Source organism: Rhinichthys klamathensis, unplaced genomic scaffold, assembly GCF_029890125.1.
Source record: "Rhinichthys klamathensis goyatoka isolate OS25496 unplaced genomic scaffold, OSU_Roscu_1.1 h1tg000004l_1, whole genome shotgun sequence".
NCBI lineage: Eukaryota > Metazoa > Chordata > Actinopteri > Cypriniformes > Leuciscidae > Rhinichthys > Rhinichthys klamathensis.
The window spans coordinates 4,477,812-4,499,683 of NW_026606557.1; the positions used below are offsets into that span (position 1 = coordinate 4,477,812).

Below are 21,872 nucleotides of genomic sequence, written 5' to 3' on the forward strand. Positions count from 1 at the left end.
TCACAGTAAAGGCCGTGACACACCAGGCCAGCAGTCGGCTAGTCTTTGCGGTGTGTGTTGAATCAACATTGCATTAAGTTGAGCTGGAAACTGTCTTCTGTAAAGCTGCAATAGAATGCGTTTCATAATTGATCAATTTTACATGAACTCTTATTTGCCTGTTTATTACAGTGAAGTTGCTTTGAAACAATCTGTAATAAATTTGACTTGATTTTCTGGCGGAGCCCGTCGGTGAGCAAGTGATCGAGATAGATCTGATTGGCTGTTCAGCTTAGCGAACCAGTGCACAAGAAGAAAAACAAAAGTGACGAAATCAAACAAATGGCAAAGTAAAAAGGGCACACAAAGAAGGCTGCGTTCCAAATGGGTTTAATTTGCGTTCCAAACGCCTCCTAATGAAACTTCGGAGTGAGAACAATCATGTCCGCCATATTAGGGGGCTTTCGCACCTTTCAAACCTTTTTATACTTCCAAGAACTAATGGCAGAAATACCCACTTTTTGGTGTGTTCACATACTTTTTCCTATACCGTTTACTTTCAATGTGTAACAGTTCTATCTAATAACGTATAAGATAGCATCGTAAACTAATGAAGACGGAGAATGTCAGCACTGTGTGTTCAGGCTTTGGCTAAGCCATGCAAAATAAAAGTCCCGCAAAACAACCAGAGCCATTTAGTGATGGCTTACGTGACATTCCTACTTGCAGTGCGAATGCAACCTGGAAAATGGCCCAAGGGGAACATTTAGTCCTCGTGGAACCACCCTGGTGGCTCGTTCCTATTACAGAGTTCCTAGAACTACCCGGTGCGAAAGCCCCAAACTAAGGGTCGTTCCAAACCGAAGAGCTCAAAACTTGCCACTTAAAAGGACCCTTCGGAATGAAAGATTTCGAAGGGTACAACTGCTAAACAATTTGCTCCCATGATTATTTGCGCAGCGTACACAATTGTGTGATGATGCCACCTTCTTAATTGGCTCAGTGTTCAAAGGAATAGTTTTTTTGTTCCACTACACCCTTCATCCCGTCGAGGCTCTCACTCTGGAGGGTAAACCCTTCGAAGGATTTAGTGCATAGGGATGAGGTCTTCAGAATATAAAAAAAAAAAATTTGTAACGATTTTTATATCTGCAGTCCTTCAAGTTTCCCTTTTTGAATTCAAATACAGACTACTGCCACCTGCTGGTATGGAGAGTTATTTCCTCACACAGAAGCAGAACGAATGTGCTAGTTGGCTGTAGCCTTTGTGTTGTGTTCAAACGCAACTTTTTGGGCCAGATGCGACGCCACAGTTGTTTTTTGTTGCCACTAGTTCTTTGGTAAGGCCAAGACACACCAAACCGACATCAATCTTGCTGACACTTAACTACAGTATCTCACAGGAGATGGATACATTATCCGCTCTCCGCATTGCACGACGACTCGTGGATAACATTGAACATTTCTCAACTATGCCGCATTGAATTACCAACGGTTGCTGTTGTTGAACGCGAATGGTTTTTGTCACTGCAAACCACTGTATGTGTGAACGCCTCTTAAGAGTGACTGCATAGAGCAAAACCAGGAAGCTGTGAAAGAAGCAAAGACATTACAAAAAGTGTGTTCCAGTTTTAAGTCAAGTCGGTGGTTAAATTGTCATTTCAAAAGCTTGTTTGGATCTGCTCGCACTGTCTTTCATAGGAACGGGTTCTGATTGTGTTGGTCTGGATCTCCAAGCGTGGATGTGGTTGACAGGGGTAGCAGCGGTTGAGGCAGGTGTCCAGGGATCAGCGGCGGGACCTGCGCAGACTGTGTGAAGGTACTGGGAAGGGAGCTGGGCTGGTTGCTGGCAGCCATGGGCAGAGAGGCATTAAATGGCAGGGACGTGGGTACAGGGGATGTGGAGCTGGGACGCATCTGATTAAGCGTGAGGCGGGGTTGTGGTTCGTGCTGGAATGGATTAGACGTCGATGGAGCGCTCAGCCCTAAATGGGATAAAGTCCGAAATCAATTCAAATAATATGGATTTTGACACGCGTGACAAGTAGTGGTTTGGTCTGGTGGTTCATTCTAACCTGATAAAAATGGGTTGAAGTTCTTGGAAGGAGGGTTGGAGGGTATCAGTGAATCCAAGTTGACGAGCGAAGCTCCGGTGGGACCCAGAAAGGCCTCTGGAGTACTGCCGGTTTGAGCTGGTTTTGGTAGTCCTTCGCCAAAGGAAGACATATCGAAAGTCTCAGGACTACCGTGGCCATTTACATTTGCCTGACCTCCATCCATAGCCTCGTCAAAAAGATCGTCATCTATATAAGTATAAATCATAAAAAAAGCATTGAGATTTATATATATATATATATATATATATATATATATATATATATGTGTGTGTGTGTACACTACCATTCACAAATTTGGGGTTGGTATGATTTACTTTCATGTTTTTTAAAGAACCATCTTATGTTCACCAAGGCTGCATTTATTTGATCAAAAATACAGTAATATTTTGAAAAATTATTACAATTTAAAATAAGTGTTTTCTATGTGAATACATGTAATTGTATGTAATATTACAAAGCTGAATTTTCCGCATCATTACTCCAGATTTCAGTGTCACATGATACTACAAAAATCATTCTAATATGATTTGATACTCAAGAAATATTTCTGATTATCAATTTTAAAAACAGTTGTGCTGCTTTTTTTGTGGAAACAATTTTTTTCAAAATTCTTTGATGAGTAGAAAGTTCAAAAGAACAGAATAACAAATCTTTTTGTAGCATTATAAATGTCCTTTCTGTCATTTTTGATCAATTTAATGAATCCTTGCTGAATTAAAAAGCATTCATTTCTTTCAAAAGCCCAAAATGTTTAAAGGTAGTGTAAATATGATAAATAACGTCAAATCAAACTATTCACAGACACAAAAAAAAAATAAGTACAAAAATGGAATGAGTAAATGAAATATATTATAATGCAAAGTAGTAATTGTTAATATTAATAATATATTAATATGAATATGAAGTAAAAAAATAAGAATTCGGTTCAAGAAGAGCAGTGATTGCCTGAGGGACTTCCTGCACGAGGCGATGGGGTTTTGAGAGGCCCAATAGATCCGTGTTTGTCAGAAACTGTGGGAGAAAAGGGATCCACTCCAGTTCCTAGAGAATTTAAAGACCCATGAAACACTGACTGGAGTTTTGTGACCTTTAGTTCACGTCTAACTCGAGGTCATCTCTATGCTACACATCCATGTTGACGATTTAGCAGTTACACACATTTAACAATCAGTCTTCCACTTCAGGGAAAACGAACCCAGAGTATTGTGCACAGCAAGAACCGGAACAATTATTAAAAAAGTTAAAAAAAGGAAAAAAGAAATGAATAGCATCTTCAATTAGTATATTTAGCAAGTGTGTGTTACAGCCATAGCTTGTATATGTTATTTTATTTCCTCAATGTATGATGTATTATTTGCGTAAGGTATGACGTGGTTAAGCTTGTACCATGTGCCGGGGAGATCCAGGTCTGATTGATGGACACAGGGCTTGAGGAGTTCTGTGGGGCGTCCCATGGGTCAGGATGTGTCTGTGGCCAAGGCTGGGAACGAACACTTAATGCAGGCGGTGCCATCCATGAGCTTCCATGGCCACGGGCTACTAGGCCACTGGGCTCTGATTGAACACAATCCAAAAGGTGTGTGGAGTTCACATTATTAAGGCAGTATTGCTGGACGTTTACGTTCATTTTGCTTAAAGGGGCACCATGTAATTCTTTTGATTTACATTTCATTGGCCGAACCAACAGTGGTCTTGGGCTTTTATACTGACAGATATAAGGGGAAATCAGTGGCTCTCAACCAGGGGGCCTCACTTAAATCATCAAATTATTTAAAATGAGACAAAACAAGCTTTACGATAAACTAGAACAACCAAGAATCAAGATGTAAGCTGAAATCATGTTTCGGATTTTAATTTGATCCTTTAACAACTGCTGTTTTTATTTAAGAACAAGGTTTCTCATCATCCTGAACAACTTGGATATACTATATCAGGGAATTTTAAAAGCGTGATAAAATATTATGTCATGTGAGTAATGCCTATTCACAGGCGTATTTGTCACCCATGACTCAATTTATTTAAAAAAAATTGTCAAGCTCTAAAATGTTATTGAATAAAAATTACTATTTGGAAGTAATAAATCTAAAAAAAAAACTGTACACACAAACTAGTGAAAGTCATGTACATTAATTGGTAATAAAAAGTATAAACCATGAAAAACATTCAGGTAATGGATTTATGTGGGTTTTTAATTATTTATAATATTACCAGTTTTATTTAAGTATCATTAAGATACTAGAATAGTTTGTATTAATATGTTGAATTAGTTTTTATTTGTATATTTTCTTTCATTTTAGTTTTATTTAAAGTTTTAGCAATTTTGTTGCAGAGTTCTTGTTACTTTTTATTTCAGTTTTTTAGTACTTCCAGTGAATTAAAGTTAATTCAATAAAAATGTGAAATGTTGGCAACTAGTAAAAAAAAAAATATATATATATATATATATATATATATAATTAATTTGATTTCAGCTAATGTTTATTTTATTTCAAACAATGAAAATGTTTTTATAATAACCCTGACTGCCACTTCTAGTTTAAGTACACAGAAAGTCTGAAAATGAGCAGCTTTGTCATTCTAGCATAAGTATCAGAAATATCTTCATATATTGTCTTTGGCAACCGGAGTTCCTTGGAGTCAAAAAGATGCAGCAAACATTTTTGGTTACCAGTGTCACGGAGTAACGCCTATTCTAATCGCTATTCACAGGCATATTTGTCAGCCATGACTCATTTATTTCGCAACCTGAAAGAGTCCATCTGCACCAAATGCAGGTAAAAACAGGCTATGGTGAGTAACTAATTTCTAACTCCAGTTGGGCAGGACATTTTTTTTGCATTATCTTGCTTGAGCTTGCGTGTGTGTGTGTGTGTGGGCAACCTAGGGCAACTTAGGTCAAATCAATCTCCTTATAATTTCCTGTCACATATCCCCAGCTCTGTCAAAAAAACTAAATTCCACTGAAAATATAATAAATGCAAAATACAATTTCGTACTGTTAGGAAACATTTATGGCCAAAACATTTTCTTGAACTAACAGCCATTGGCTCATGTGGCTAAAACATAATTTTGACAATGTGATCTCAACATGGGCACTCACACCTTTATTATTTGAAACATATCTGTCAAAAAATACTGGGTGTGCCTTTACTGTGTAAGAGTTGAAATAGCTGAGATACAGTTATATTCGATCACAGATCTTACCCAGACTATCCCAGGGGTCGGACCTCAGAGGACCAGCCTGGGCTAAACCGCTATGGCCTCCAGATGAATCCCAAGGTTTGGCAGCAGAGGGCATATCAGGAGCTGGAGCAAAAATATCTGCAAGATCCAACATGGCAGACTGCCAAAGAAAAGGACAGAAAAGCACTTTCAGCACATTCAGAATGAGTTTTTAGGTCAATACAGTATGTATCTATGCACAAGCGTTCACAAAAAGCCTGGAATGGGGACATCTAACTGCAGTACAGTACCTCGAAGCTTCTAAAAGCCCGAAGAACAATAAGGCCGACCCCAAAATTTCCATCTCTCCATTAAGTGTGCCAAAATTGCTTGACCACTTATACATAATCCTTCCTACAATTACAGCAGTACCCACACCTGGCTGTGCCTGTTTGTGTCAATGTATATTTGTAACTTTGACTTCTTGTTTACAGTAGGAATGATTCGTCATAATAACTCTAGATTCAAATCTCTTCCAAATAAATGCATCACAGGAGTCATTTAGAAGAGCTTCTAAACAGCCGACAGGTTAAAAGAGTCGTCTCGTACTCCTCCTTTGGCCTCCATTTCTCGTTTGCTCTCCTCGAGTGCTTTCTGGAGCAACGACTCGTCTCCCTGGCGACTTCGCTGCTCCTAGCGAACAACAGACACAGAAGACAGCCTTAAGAACACAACTTTAGAGAGAAAGAGAGTCTACAAAAGACATGCATGCACAGTCATCCTAGCATACTTTTTCCTAGATTTGCACTGGCCATAAATCGTTTTTATGTTTTATTTTGAGCACAAACTGTATTGCAATCATTTCCCAAAATGTAATTTGTGAAATATTATGAAGTCTGTAAACAGGACGTTAACGGTGAAGACGGAGGCAAAGAGGAGAACAGATACGAAAAATCCTGAACCAGGCACAACAAGCTCACGGTTCTCGTCGATGCTCAAAATATACAATGAAAAATATAAATATTGATTTGGAGGGGTTTATATTTATGTGTCTGAAGGAAACCGACTGTCAGAAAAGCAACTGCTGACCAAGTATTTGAAGGCTGAGCAGCGAGCTCATTGGCTACTGACACAGCAGGAACCAATCAGCTGTGCCCAATAGAGAACGATGTGAATGCAAGCTAATTGAGTTAAGGACCAATCAGCCTGCACCATTTAGAGTTTCTTTAACCCTTTAAGTGTCACTCTCCCTTTTTTTGAATAGACATGAAAATGCACATTTCGAACTTAAATGGTAGTAATTTAAGAATGCTTTGGGATATAGACGTAAGATTTGTCTTGACATTTGGCAGACTTTTGTAGAAGTGAAAAAAATTAAGAAAGTGAAACAGAAAACAAGTTATAGAAGTTTGAGTTTATGAAAATGTACAATGTAAACTGGGGTTTAACGATTTAAAAAGCTCAGTAAAGAACTAAACTCAATAAATAAGTATTGGTGCTTTTCCAAGGCGGTATTCACATAGAATTAGGGGTAGAAGTTAAAAGAAAAATATTTTCAATGTCACGTGTCGGTCTTCCAATGGCTGAAATAGTTTTAGATGTGGGAAACTGTCATGCTCCAGATGCCTACCTGCTGATGTTCCTCTTTACTGAGACTCAGAGCCAGCTGAAGTTGAGCCTCTTCATCCATGTCCAAAGCAGCAGCAGCAACAGGAGGAGGAGGAGGAGGAAGAGGAACTGGCTAGAGATTTACAATCAGACAATATACAAGCAGTGTCACTTACAACACACAGTGCATGCGCGTTACTGAAACTACAGCGTAACGAAGAGCGAAGGGCAGGTGTAGCCGTGACTCCTGGTAATGCGGTACCTTGTGCGCCTCCTTACTGAGACTCATTGCGATCTGAAGCTGTGTCTGTTCATCCATATCCACAACAGGAGCGGGCTGGAGGAGAAGAGGATTGGGGTTAGTGAAGAGCAAATCAGAGCGCAATCGGGTTTCTTGGGGGAACGCAAACATTTTGCGCGTGTAGGAGCTAAGAGCGAATCAGGAAGCAGAATTCCATAGAAATGTCTTTACATAAAATGCAATAACGATGCAAATGAAAACAATCTACATACATACACTCACCGGCCACTTTATTAGGTACCCCATGCTAGTAACGGGTTGGACCCCCTTTTGCCTTCAGAACTGCCTCAATTCTTCGTGGCATAGATTCAACAAGGTGCTGGAAGCATTCCTCAGGGAGTTTGGTCCATATTGACATGATGGCATCACACAGTTGCCGCAGATTTGTCGGCTGCACATCCATGATGCGAATCTCCCGTTCCACCACATCCCAAAGATGCTCTATTGGGTTGAGATCTGGTGACTGTGGAGGCCATTTTAGTACAGTGAACTCATTGTCATGTTCAAGAAACCAATTTGAAATGATTAGAGCTTTGTGACATGGTGGAAGTAGCCATCAGAGGATGGGTACATGGTGGCCATAAAGGGATGGACATGGTCAGAAACAATGCTCAGGTAGGCCGTGGCATTTAAACGATGCCCAATTGGCACTAAGGGGCCTAAAGTGTGCCAGGAAAACATCCCCCACACCATTACACCACCACCACCAGCCTGCACAGTGGTAACAAGGCATGATGGTTCCATGTTCTCATTCTGTTTACGCCAAATTCTGACTCTAACATCTGAATGTCTCAACAGAAATCGAGACTCATCAGACCAGGCAACATTTTTCCAGTCTTCAACTGTTCAATTTTGGTGAGCTCTTGCAAATTGTAGCCTCTTTTTCCTATTTGTAGTGGAGATGAGTGGTACCCGGTGGAGTCTTCTGCTGTTGTAGCCCATCCGCCTCAAGGTTGTGCGTGTTGTGGCTTCACAAATGCTTTGCTGCATACCTCGGTTGTAACGAGTGGTTATTTCAGTCACTGTTGCCCTTCTATCAGCTCGAACCAGTCTGGCCATTCTCCTCTGACCTCTGGCATCAACAAGGCATTTCCGCCCACAGAACTGCCGCTCACTGGATGTTTTTTCTTTTTCGGACCATTCTCTGTAAACCCTAGAGATGGTTGTGCGTGAAAATCCCAGTAGATTAGCAGTTTCTGAAATACTCAGACCAGCCCTTCTGGCACCAACAATCATGCCACGTTCAAAGTCACTCAAATCAACTTTCTTCCCCATACTGATGCTCGGTTTGAACTGCAGGAGATTGTCTTGACCATGTCTACATGCCTAAATGCACTGAGTTGCCGCCATGTGATTGGCTGCTTAGAAATTAAGTGTTAACGAGCAGTTGGACAGGTGTACCTAATAAAGTGGCCGGTGAGTGTATAATATAAAATATACATATCGAACACTATTAAAGTTAAGTAAACAATCTGACAAATAAGAACAAATAATTAAACTACAAGCAATAGCAGAAATAAACACAATAGAACAAACATGCCAATTAAATAAGGTGCTTTTTCAGGTTTGACAAAATGTACTTTTAACAAATAAAGTACACTTTAATATCTCTAATCAAACATGTAATTAGTCCCAAACAAGCATATACTTAAAGTGTAGTAAGTATACTTGAAGTTGTTCCAAATCAGCACATGAAAGTACACTAAATACACTTAAAAGTATGGTTTACTACAATTTAATTACAACTAAAATATACTAAGTACAAAATTAGTTGTTCCAAAATAGCACACCTCAAGTTAACTAATCATTAACACACTTGAAGTGTACTGATAATTAGTCTGGCTGCAAATATACTTAACATGTTTTCTTTTTTCTACCAAGATTGTGTTATGCGTTTATTCCCTATAAATGAATAAATAATTGCCGTTGAGCTAAATTAACCTGTTTCCCTTACACAAGTGATTGCAAAGTTTCTTGGGGGAATGCACCATGTCCCTTTAGGGGCTCCGTACTTACACACTTATGGATGCTTACAATTTTACAGTAAGTTAATCTTTTACATTTTTATTTATGTTTGTATTTATGTACACTACTGTTCATAAATCAGTAAGCTTTTTTTTAAAGAAATTAATACTTTTATTCAGCAAGGATGAATTAAATAGATCAAAAGTGACAGTAAAGATATTATAATGTTACAAAAGATTTATATTTCAAATAAATGCTGGTCTTTTAAACTTTCTAATAACAAAGAATCCTGAAGAAAAAAACAACGTGCCTCGGTTTCCACAAAATATGAAGCAGCACAACTGTTTTCAACATTGATAATAATCAGACATGTTTCTTGAAGACCAAATCATCATACTGTATTAGAATGATTTCTGAAGGATCATGAGACATTGAAGTTCAGCTTTACACCACTGGAATCAACTACATTTTAATATATATTATGATAGAAAACAGTTGATTCAAATTGTATTAATATTTCAGAGTATAACTGTTTTTACTGTATTTTTAATCAAATAAATGCAATTTTGGTGAGCATAAGAGACTCTTTCAAAAACATTAATAAATCTTATAGACCCTGAACTTCTGAATGGTAGTGTTTTAAAAACACTGAGCTGATGGGTCTTTGACTGAAGTATCCCCTACTTAGCAGCTCCACTCAGCCTGATTTATGAGCACTGGATCAATGCTACAGTCTAGTGACACATATAGTAGCTTCACTTAGACCTGCATTATCAGTGAGTGTGGATGCTAAAGTCCTCTCCTCACACACTGACAACACTGTCGGATCACGACTGAGCTCTTGCTGATGGGAGACAGCGGCATGTCGCTCTCACCTTCAGTGCACTCCAGAAGCTAACCATTAGCCCACATGCTAACTGGAAATGTGGTGCTGTACTAAAGCCTCCAGGGAAATAATGAGTTGTAACAACAAACTTCTAATTTAAGACCAATTACCTCCATGAAGACCATTTTAATACACTAAAACACACGTCTCAGATTAGATGATAGTTTCATACGGCCTCTCCCCCGTGAAAGTGCTGCACTTCTTTTCTGTGATGACATATTTCCTATTGATAGTGTTCAACCTTGTTTGTTACACAGTCAATAGCCAATTTAATTTAGATTTTCTATTTAGGTCTATGTAGGTGATACAAGAGGAAGAGGACAAAAAAAATGATTTTATACGAACTAACTTTGCAAAATACAGTTTTTATTAATAATGAACAAAGATTTGAATATGCCTGTAAGTGCAAGATCATCAATATCTTTTGTTCGTTACGATTTACTAATGTTAAAAATACACTTTAAATTTTTGGTCTACTCTTCTCTGATTGGTCAGATGGCTCAGTCTGTTGTGATTGGTCTACTCTGCTCTGATTGGTCAGATGACCCAGTCTGTTGTGACTGGTCTACTCTGCTTTGATTGGTCAGATGACCCAGTCTGTTGTGATTGGTCTACTCTGCTCTGATTGGTCAGATGACCCAGTCTGTTGTGATTGGTCTACTCTGCTCTGATTGGTCAGATGACCCAGTCTGTTGTGATTTGTCTACTCTGCTCTGATTGGTCAGATGGCTCAGTCTGTTGTGATTGGTCTACTCTGCTCTGATTGGTCAGATGACCCAGTCTGTTGTGACTGGTCTACTCTGCTTTGATTGGTCAGATGACCCAGTCTGTTGTGATTGGTCTACTCTGCTCTGATTGGTCAGATGGCTCATTCTGTTGTGATTGGTCTGCTCTGCTCGGATTGGTCAGATGACCCAGTCTGTTGTGATTTGTCTACTCTGCTCTGATTGGTCAGATGACCCAGTCTGTTGTGATTGGTCTACTCTGCTCTGATTGGTCAGATGGCTCATTCTGTTGTGATTGGTCTACTCTGCTCTGATTGGTCAGATGACCCAGTCTGTTGCGAGTGGTCTACTCTGCTCGGATTGGTCAAATGACCCAGTCTGTTGTGATTTGTCTACTCTGCTCTGATTGGTCAGATGACCGAGTCTGTTGTGATTTGTCTACTCTGCTCTGATTGGTCAGATGACACCCAGTCTGTTGTGATTGGTCTACTCTGCTCTGATTGGTCTACTTTGACCCAGTGTGTGTGTGTGTGTGTGTGTGTGTGTGTGTGTGAACCTCACCTTCTCGCTCTCCTCTCGGCTCATGGCCAAGGCCAGCTGCAGCTGAAGTTCCTCCTCCCCGCTCGTCTGCGGCCGGGCCCGCTCCAGATCTGGGGCCAGATGAGGCGAGGAAGAGGAGGCTGGGAGGAAGAAAAGAGAAAATGCCTCATTCAACCTTTTGGTTTGGAAGAGAAAGGACTGGCACCACCACTGAATGTTAAACAAGCACCCAAATCACTGTTGTTCCATGCCCCGGCTGGAATCGCTTTCCTGTGCCTGTTTAACTCTGCTGTCGAAACAATAGGGTGTCTGTGTGGGGCAGGAGAAGAGGGACGAGGCGATGGGCCTTACATTATAATAACCCCCCATACAGGTTTTATCTGGCGTTTCACCCATCTGTGGCATGTCATTCTAATGCATCACTAATTATTTGTATTAGTTTTAGTAGTGTGGCATATGTAATTGATTCATATTATTTCACTGTTGTACATGACAACATATGCTGGTGCTACTTTAATGTCTCTACATTAACCCTTACATGCACTGTGAATTATTTCCTCATCTGAATTGTTTGAAAGAGGCAGTGTGCCCGCAGAGAAAACATCCCAGGACCAGAAGAGGCAGATGAACCAGAAACTGGCATTGCGCTTTTCCAGTTGCGATCACTTCCACTACAGTGCTTCTGAATGGCGGCGTCCGGCCTGGAATGCACTGGTGAAGAGATACGGATACCTCAACATTACCATGGACACCTCTGTGGCCCAAATCACAACCTTTTACATCATCCACTCAGGATCAGGACCATCTGACCTTGTAAACACCAAACAGTGTACACGGAAACACAGGGAAATTTCTGTACTTTCCCAAAATACCTGGCGTCATGACAAACATGTTGGTCTATTGTCAGTAAAAGTGAAACCGCATTGCACCTTACGTCATACCCAAAGGCTTGATTTCAGTGGATTAAACATTATAAAATAATTTCTTGTGGAAACTGAATGTGGTCTATCGTACCATATGAGAAAGGTAATGAAGTCTAGAAAAATTATTAATTTTTTTTTTATTTTACAATTAAAATGATATTAAATTTAGAACTGTCAGTCAGTTACAATTTTTTACTACATGATAAGCTGATTAACTCATAGAAAGTAAACTTTTTAAATAGTTTAAATAGATTCTTCTGGCTAAATTGTCATGCTTATACATCAGCAAGTAAAAGGATTTGACAGTTTCAGCTGATCTAGTAGTGCTGTAGAGACACATTCCCCAGATGCATATTTTGGAGTTACTGCTCCATAAATATGTGAGGAATTCGATGAGTCAGAAAACATAACAGAAAATGGTTTCTGTTTCTCTGTAAACATGCAGACCGGGGAAGGACATCTTTGATCACCGCAATGCGTTTTCAAGAGTTTTGACATGCAGCGCAACTCATCAATGTCAGTTTCAAAACAGTGGACCAAACAAAAGAAGCCAGGTGGCATTTTATGTCCAACAGGTGAAAGATACAGCTAGAAAAGACATAAGGGTGAGTAAAAGACGGGACTGCCATTTTTTTGGGGCGAACTATCCCTACCATTGCTGTTTACGACAAAAATCAACCTGAAGCCTCCAAAAATAGTGAGTAAATGAATGAATATGGGAAGAATGTAGATGCGTATATGGGCCACAGTTATACATGCATCATGTGATGAAGTCTATATGGAGTCATCCACACTCTCATGAGGCACTTCATATTAAAACTGTAGAAATCACACGCTCACAGAAATGAGGAAGTATAAACTTCCAAAAGAATGAAGCATGTCTACTATCGGTTAAAAGCACAAGGCCATGTGTGATACACCTCTCTATGTAAACAGTGTCTGTACACATTTTTCAATATTGACATAGATTAATCATTGGTTTAGTTAACTTCGGCAGCTGATTGATTTTCAAAATCCCTAGTCAAAGAAGGAACTATCCATTCCAGTGAAATCAATTAAAAAACAAATGTGACTTCTGTACATTTTCAGAACACAAATGAAGATATTTTTAATGAAACATGAGAGATTTCTGCCCCTCCATTGAAAGTCCATTACACCAAAACTTTGAATGCTTAAAAAGTATTGAGCGTCCAAAAAATACTGGGTTACCTTTGACGTCATCTAACGCTCACTTAAAGTCCATCTTTGAAAACACTAGTAACAGTAGTAATAATACTACTAGTACAAGTAATTACAACACTGTTAAGATGAATATCCATTGTTAATATAGGGCCCTTTGAAATCGGTTTTATTTTTTTTTCCCAAATTCGTTTTTATTTTTTCCCAATTTCCGTTAAAACTTTTGGTAACGCTTCCTTTTACAGTCCTGTTACCCATGTACATACTATGTACTTATTATAGTAATTACAATTACTGGGTAATAATTTGGTACTAACCCTGAACCTACCCCTAAACCTACCCCTAACCCATGTACTTACTTTATATTAGCCAGTACTTTCTAGGTAAGTACACGTAAGCACTGTACTGTAAAAGGAAGCGTTACTAAACTTTTCTGGATTCCACTTTTTTCCGTTAAAATTTTTTTGGACATCATTTTAGTAGTTAAATTGGTCCAGTTGACAGCAGCATTGTTTAAAAAGTTGTCCCATGTATTATCACATTTCCAGGCTCGGCTACAACAACAGTGTTTGAGTGTCAAAGTAGACATTTTTCGTAGGCATCCAATGAAGACCACAGATTTACCAAGACTGTAAATCACTGACGACTCGTTTCAGGCACATCAGAATCAGTTCTTTCTTTTGGGAGACAATAACTCCATTTATCTGCACTTTGATCTTTGAAAAAAATGCAGACCTTCATATTCAGAAACAGCTGTATTACAAACTACATGAAAGACAAACATAACCTAATATTCAACTGTCTCCAGGACTTTTTAAAAACAAAGTGACGCCCCATGAGTGTGTGACTCTGCATTCATGCACAGTGTAAACAGTCATACTCACAGTTGAAGGAGGAAGGTGAGCCCCTCGGCCTGCTATGCTCCTCAACATACACTGCTTCCATGCTGGGTTGACGTCCTGGGTAGGGAGGCGGTAAAGATCCATAACCAATGGCACCGCTGGTTCCCGTCACTCGCTCACGGGTCTTGAGTGACTGTGATCGCTCCTGCTTTAGCTTCTCGTCGTCCTTGAGCAGAGCCACCAGCTGCTTGGACTTTTCCCGGACGCTCATGCCCTGGTCCTGCCCATCCCGGTCAATGTACTGGAAATCCCGCAAAGTCTGGATGGCGTAGATGTTCTCCTTGCACTGCTGGGCCACTCGATCCGATCCGGACTTGATCAGATAGTCCAACAGAGTGAGGGCCTTGTACACGTGCCGCCAGTTCTTGCCATGGTCATTGAGTCTCTTCCAGATAATGCCCATGACCTCGGTGAGCGCCACCACGTTGAACGTCATGTCAGCGATTTCCATCAAGAGCGAGGTCGGAGGACCCCACGGATCATTGGACGTCGCCTCCCTGACCTTAATCTCTGCGTCCGTGTAGTTGTTCACAATGTTCTTCATCTGGCGCCGTAAAGAAGAGGTCGTCATGATGACTTTGGGTGTGGGGTGATGACGATGGATGCACTTTTGTTTATAATGAGTGTGATGTTTCGCCACAAAGACGAAATGTTCAGAAATCTCGTGCTACAGCTTTGTTAACCTGAAGAAAAGAGAGGTGAAAATAAAAATGTTACATTTCATACAAGAAACATGCCTCATCTCAATGAAACATACTTTAGATGAGATTCCCTCAACTTCTTTGGAAAAATACCTATATTTCAATGGATTCAGTAGCTTTTTGGCAAAACCTACCCTTGTGTTCTAAAAAAGTAGACTTTAGCAAACTTCATACAAAAAAAAAAAAGAGTATTTATTACAGAAAAAAATACACTTTAAAAAAAGTTCAGTAGGAGCTCGTTCAGATAAATCTACCCAATCAGCCAGAGGCCTATATATAAATGGCCAAATCACCCCCATCCCACGACAGTTTTCCAGCATCCCTCCTTCACCCCAACTCAAATTCTCAACAGGTCCTATCCCAGCCAGGAATTGTAGGGGGTTTTGTACTCTGGTTCGGGCCACATGTCCCCCGGAAGGCACGCCAAATACACATACTCTTGATTAAGAATGTACTTAAGTGTGAAGTGAACTGAATGCAATGTTTTCAGACATTTAATTGCATGTTTTTTACAATTAAATTAAAATGTATTATAGTTTAAATGTATATTAAATGCCAATCTGGATATGGAATCAATAGAAAACACAAATCATCTGCATCCAACATGTCTTCAAAGTAATGAGCAACAGCTGAGGAAAGCAGACGGAGAAACATCCCGAAAAGTCTGCTCTTTGGGTCTTTTTGTGCCAATAATCTTGGGTATCAAAGATGTGCCATTCAGTCAAAACAGCTCAAGTGTGTAGTGTCTCTACCACTATCAGTGCCCAGCAGATGCTAGTGTGGGTTGAGTCTTACCAAAGACTAGCCTGGTCCCACCAGACTCTCGTACATTTCATTTGTACAGAGAGTCTGGCCTCGCTCCATTGACAAGCGTTAACTTCCTTGTAGGAGGGTACTCTGTTGCAGTTTAAAACTATTGGATCTGCCCAGAGCCACTCGGGATATGCCATAACCAATCGCTAATGTTTGGTCGTGACGTATGACGACTCAAACTAGCGCACGACATCAACGTCATCATTCTCAGCCACTCCCTTGTTCGCTGATTGGACAGGTAAAAAAATTACAGGAGAAAACCAAAGAATACACCACAATCCCAGACGTATACTGAAGGAAAATGAAAATTGAGCGGAAGTACGTAGGAGGGCGGAGCCAGGCTAACCAAAGACTACAGAATAGCACAAACTTGTACACTTGTATTGTTTTGAATGGGGAAAAGTGCAACGCTTAATATGGCGGAATAAGTGCCGCCTTCTAAATAAGAGCCAATCACAGATTGGTAAAGTCACTGCATCAGTGCAGCTGCCGTTAGAAGCTCCGGCTCCTAGAAACAGTCAGACACGCGCTTTCACTGTGCAGGAGCATTAGCTTGATCCAGCCTGAAAAAAAATTTGTTTTCTGTCATGATTCGAGCATTTAGAAACCAAATTTATGAGACAGTTGCTGTCAGATTTCATTGGTGATTTCAAATATCAAATTTAATCGTAATCTTGGCAAACAGTTTTGGAGAATTTGATGATTCCCTATTCAAAGAGATAGGAGCTGCACTTGCATGCCCGAGAGCCGTTTCAAAGATGGCCGCCAAATGAAATGACTTGTCTTAAAGCAACACCAAGTAACTTTTCCTCTGCGGTCGCCCTACAGGTTGGAAGCGGAAGTGTCCATTACTGCTGTCGTAAATAATTTAGCCTACCGCAGCCTACGGTCGCACGCACGCTCGCTGTTTATCCAGCACCGGCTTTGGAATGAACGATGTCCACAGACGAGGTAGAGTATGTTGCATGATTTCACTAAAGTATGATGTATTGCGACATCAGAAACGAAGAAAAACAAAATAATGACTATTGTAACGCTTGACGTAAAGCAAGTCCAATTTGTAGTTTTCTTATGTCTCATTAGAACTACAGAAACGCGACCCGATCTGGCAATCTTACATAGCGTGGTTATAGCAGATATAGGACCACAAAGCGAATCCAGAAGTGCCTTTCACCCGGTTACGACTTAATGAACCACTGAAACGATTTTGGAAACATTATTTTAAGGTAAAAAATCTTACTTAGTGTTGCTTTAAAGGGACTTTGATCTTACTACCTGTCTGTGTCTAATATCCCGAAGAAGACAGAGGAGTCTGTTTGAAAAACTGCTTGATGCCAAAAGGATTTTCACAGTGACGCCATATAGAAGAACCATTTTGGGTCTCCAAAGAACCCTTCAATGAAAAGTTTATCTTTAAAGAACCCTTTTAAATAATCTTTTGTTGAATGGAAATATTCCATGGATGTTAAAGATTCTTCATATTTTTACGAGTGTAAAGTTGCAGGGGGGAAAATGACAGCAAAACCTTTGACACCCAACTTCACTGGTTAAACTAGCTTAGAACCAGCAAAACTTGAAATTCACATTATAGGCCTACATCAGTGTTAAAGCCACGTGGACTTACATCCCAACAAATGACCCGAGATAATGTACACTTTCAGTTCTGTCACTTCAAAAGAGAAAGAGAAAAATGTGAACATGTCTGTAACCACGAACAAACTATAACTAAAATCTAAAAGTGCCATTAGGAGCATCCTCCTGGTCACTGACACATTTAATCAAACACAAAAATGTACAAACAACACATCCCAAGTCAACCAAACAACGTGCAGCAGGAGTTACTAGCCTTTCATTTGAAAAAAAAAGACTTGCAAACCATTCCTATTGTACAAGAATCAATGGGTCTTGTTCATGAAAAAAAGAATTAGAATGTGTGAAATGGTCTTAAAAACATTTTTTCTAAATACAATATATATATACACTCACCGGCCACTTTATTAGGTACACCTGTCCAACTGCTCGTTAACACTTAATTTCTAAGCAGCCAATCACATGGCGGCAACTCAGTGCATTTAGGCATGTAGACATGGTCAAGACAATCTCCTGCAGTTCAAACCGAGCATCAGTATGGGGAAGAAAGGTGATTTGAGTGACTTTGAACATGGCATGATTGTTGGTGCCAGAAGGGCTGGTCTGAGTATTTCAGAAACTGCTAATCTACTGGGATTTTCACGCACAACCATCTCTAGGGTTTAACAGAGAATGGTCCGAAAAAGAAAAAAACATCCAGTGAGCGGCAGTTCTGTGGGCGGAAATGCCTTGTTGATGCCAGAGGTCAGAGGAGAATGGCCAGACTGGTTCGAGCTGATAGAAGGGCAACAGTGACTGAAATAACCACTCGTTACAACCGAGGTATGCAGCAAAGCATTTGTAAGCCACAACACGCACAACCTTGAGGCGGATGGGCTACAACAGCAGAAGACTCCACCGGGTACCACTCATCTCCACTACAAATAGGAAAAAGAGGCTACAATTTGCAAGAGCTCACCAAAATTGAACAGTTGAAGACTGGAAAAATGTTGCCTGGTCTGATGAGTCTCGATTTCTGTTGAGACATTCAGATGTTAGAGTCAGAATTTGGCGTAAACAGAATGAGAACATGGAACCATCATGCCTTGTTACCACTGCGCAGGCTGGTGGTGGTGGTGTAATGGTGTGGGGGATGTTTTCTTGGCACACTTTAGGCCCCTTAGTGCCAATTGGGCATCGTTTAAATGCCACGGCCTACCTGAGCATTGTTTCTGACCATGTCCATCCCTTTATGGCCACCATGTACCCATCCTCTGATGGCTACTTCCACCATGTCACAAAGCTCTAATCATTTCAAATTGGTTTCTTGAACATGACAATGAGTTCACTGTACTAAAATGGCCTCCACAGTCACCAGATCTCAACCCAATAGAGCATCTTTGGGATGTGGTGGAACGGGAGATTCGCATCATGGATGTGCAGCCGACAAATCTGCGGCAACTGTGTGATGCCATCATGTCAATATGGACCAAACTCCCTGAGGAATGCTTCCAGCACCTTGTTGAATCTATGCCACGAAGAATTGAGGCAGTTCTGAAGGCAAAAGGGGGTCCAACCCGTTACTAGCATGGGGTACCTAATAAAGTGGCCGGTGAGTGTATATATATATATATATATATATATATACTATATATTATGAAGGGTTTCAGTCAGACAATAGTTGAACAATTTACACACTAATTCTGCGGTGTTTCATGAGTGAGGACCGTAAAAAAATGTAATGGGTTTTTGAACAGAAACTGTTGGTGTAATGGCCAGTCTACCATTTTTGTGCTTTCGTTTGTAGTCTTAAGCAATGCAAATAATGGTATTATCTTTCTTTTTGATAAACTATAAGAAAAAGAATATCATGAGCTTATATCATTTTAAAAGCATACTGTTAGGGATTAAACTCTCAGTGTGTTTCATCTCAATGTGGGAACATGAGAACTTGTATATAAAGTCATTCGGAATAGGAAATCCATTACTCACTGATGGAAAAAACAACACAGCTTCAGTTACACTCTAATGAAAGTCTGTCGAGACAAACTCAAATGTTGGATTGAAAAAGTTTTAGCTGAAAGCTTAAATGGATAGTTTATCCAAAAATGATAATTCTCTCATCATTTGCTCACCTATGTCGCTACAATGTGGAATACAAAAGAAGATATTGTGAAAAATGTCACTGGGTGTAGTCTTACTTTGTGGTCATAGACGAAAGAAAGTGATACTTTGGAATGACATGAAGGTGAATAAATGATGACAGTCAGTATAATTACTCATTTTTATTAGACTGGAAATATTACTGCTTGTTTTATGTTATTGATTACACATTATTGCAGTAGTCTACACTGTAGTCATTGTTAGTTTCCTCTGAAAAATTATTAATAATTTTATATAAACAAGTCCACACCCTGAATAAAAAAGACACGCACACATCAAAGCCATTTGCATGCATCATACAGCAATGAGAACCTAATCTCATACATTTAGTGCACAGGCCATGACCTTGACGTGGTGGTGACACATTCAGCTCTCGCTGAACTGGCTTTAGACGACAATCAATAACAGCAGTTTGCTTAACATCACATTTCTGCTGAGAGTCTGTTGGATCACACAGCGCTGCGCTAAGAGGGTGGAATTTCAAAAACAAGCCCTGCTGGCACATGGGCACAATACACAATGATTAACCACATGAATCTGGATCTGCAAGCCTTTCTCTTAGAAAAATCAGGTCTGCATATCCAACCCCATCAGGGGGTTACTGTAGGCTAGTACAAAAAAGAAGAAATTTATTACCACTTACTACGTGATATTAGGCAATAGGCATATTTAAATTTATATATTTAGAAATAGGCCTACATTTTCATATATTTGTTTACACACACACAAATATATAGGATATGAAGTTATGAATTATGAAACTATGATGAACTATGAACTACATAAATTAGAAAAGGTTTGTGATTTGACATCACACTTTCAGGAATATCACGGTTTTATCACTTGATATAGGGTGATATAGGGTTTACCCAGTTACCAAGGTTTTTTATTGTATAGCCTATTCGTTGTTGTTGTTGTTGTTGAAGTTTGTAGATATATCAGCATTAAAATGTAGACTGAAAGGGCACAAACAAAGACATAATCTTTATTAATATTTCTAAATAATCCTAAAATGAAAAGGATGCCTGTAACCTACAGAATTTCCACATTAAAAGTTTGTAGGCCTATTATACTTTTGTCTAAATGTAAAATAGCGTATAGCGTATATTCACGTTATATTTCAGATAAATCATATGGCAATAACTGGCCTTATTAACCAAATGTTCCCTCATACATTTTTTTTATTTATTTTTTGTAGTCCACTTCAAGATACAGATCAACTTTCAATCAGTGGGGAGAACCAGCTCTCCCACATTTCATTTCCCTCACATAGTTTTAATATTGAGAAAGTAAATCAGACCCTTAAAACCATTCAAATGCTTTTCAACGTCGTGGGACAAGAATAAAGAGCCACTTTCGCAGCGTTCGCACCTTCATAATGCGGTATTGCGGCAGGAGAGAGAGAGAGAGAGAGAGAGAGAGAGAGAGAGAGAGAGAGAGAGAGAGAGAGAGAGAGAGAGAGAGAGAGAGAGAGAGAGAGAGAGAGTGATTTTATTCCATAGAAAGGCGGCATAATGCATTTTGTTGCGTGACTCAGCTGGAATAATAGAGTAAGATTTGAAATCTTATTTTAACTCGCGAGTGGCAAAATCGTGGTCGTCTGCACGTCCTTTGTGTCCTTACCTCTCATTGCTTGACATAAAAGTCCCAACTGTGGGATCCTATCGGTAGTTGTCCTCCCCTCGACATCTCCGCATATTTCCAGTGTTGCTAGTTTCTGGAATCTGGTTCAAAAACACCAGACGTTCAAGTTTTGCCTTAAAGTTTTGCCTCTGTGTTTGTGTTGTTTCGCTTTGTGGAGGAGGCCTTATCCGGTTAGGAGTTGTTGGTACATATCCCGAAAAAAGTCCCGGGCGCCAACCTCGCTGGCAACAGAGCCCCCCTCTTGTTAAAGGCTAGTAAAGTGCACCGAGGGAAGAGACTGATGGAGGGAGGGAGGGAGAGAAGGAGGGAGGGAGGACTGCACAGTCAGAGTCAGAGTCGGTCTTTAACCCGTTCTGCTCCGAAACGAGACACACACGAGCCCGACAGACCAGATATGCAGCTCTGCCTGGGCTGGGAATGTGCTCTTAAAATGGAAAATGGCACTTTCCACTAATGGACCCTTTTCACAGACTGTGATGACGCGTTTTAACGGTCATTAGCGTCGTAAATCCTGAAAATGTTGTTTTTAATATTGATTTTAAAAAAATAATGTACACCACATTAGTAGGCTAGCCTAGATTATGTTTATAATGTTTTTTTTAATGTACACTACTACTTTACGCAACACAGCTACTTTATATAACGACATATATAAATATATTATCATTTAAATATAAATTATAAATATATTATAA

At 39.8% G+C, this 21,872-nt stretch overlaps 1 protein-coding gene across 2 annotated transcripts; it reads right to left on the reverse strand.

The window, feature by feature from the left end:
- Positions 1-1,362: 1,362 nt before the first annotated feature.
- Positions 1,363-21,418, reverse strand: epn3a (epsin 3a). 2 transcript variants are annotated; one of them, XM_056251852.1, is made up of 10 exons: positions 21,157-21,417; positions 14,270-14,970; positions 11,305-11,423; positions 7,129-7,203; positions 6,889-6,999; positions 5,868-5,951; positions 5,301-5,439; positions 3,483-3,650; positions 2,055-2,282; positions 1,363-1,964 (listed from the first exon to the last, which is right to left on the reverse strand). In XM_056251852.1, the coding sequence occupies exons 2-10, from the start codon at positions 14,856-14,858 to the stop codon at positions 1,675-1,677; spliced, it is 1,803 nt and encodes a 600-aa protein (XP_056107827.1). In that variant the 5' UTR covers positions 14,859-14,970; positions 21,157-21,417; the 3' UTR covers positions 1,363-1,674. The 2 variants fall into 2 exon arrangements, with proteins under 2 accessions (XP_056107827.1, XP_056107834.1); XM_056251859.1 differs by lacking the exon at positions 3,483-3,650 and having other exon boundaries at positions 21,157-21,418.
- Positions 21,419-21,872: the final 454 nt, after the last annotated feature.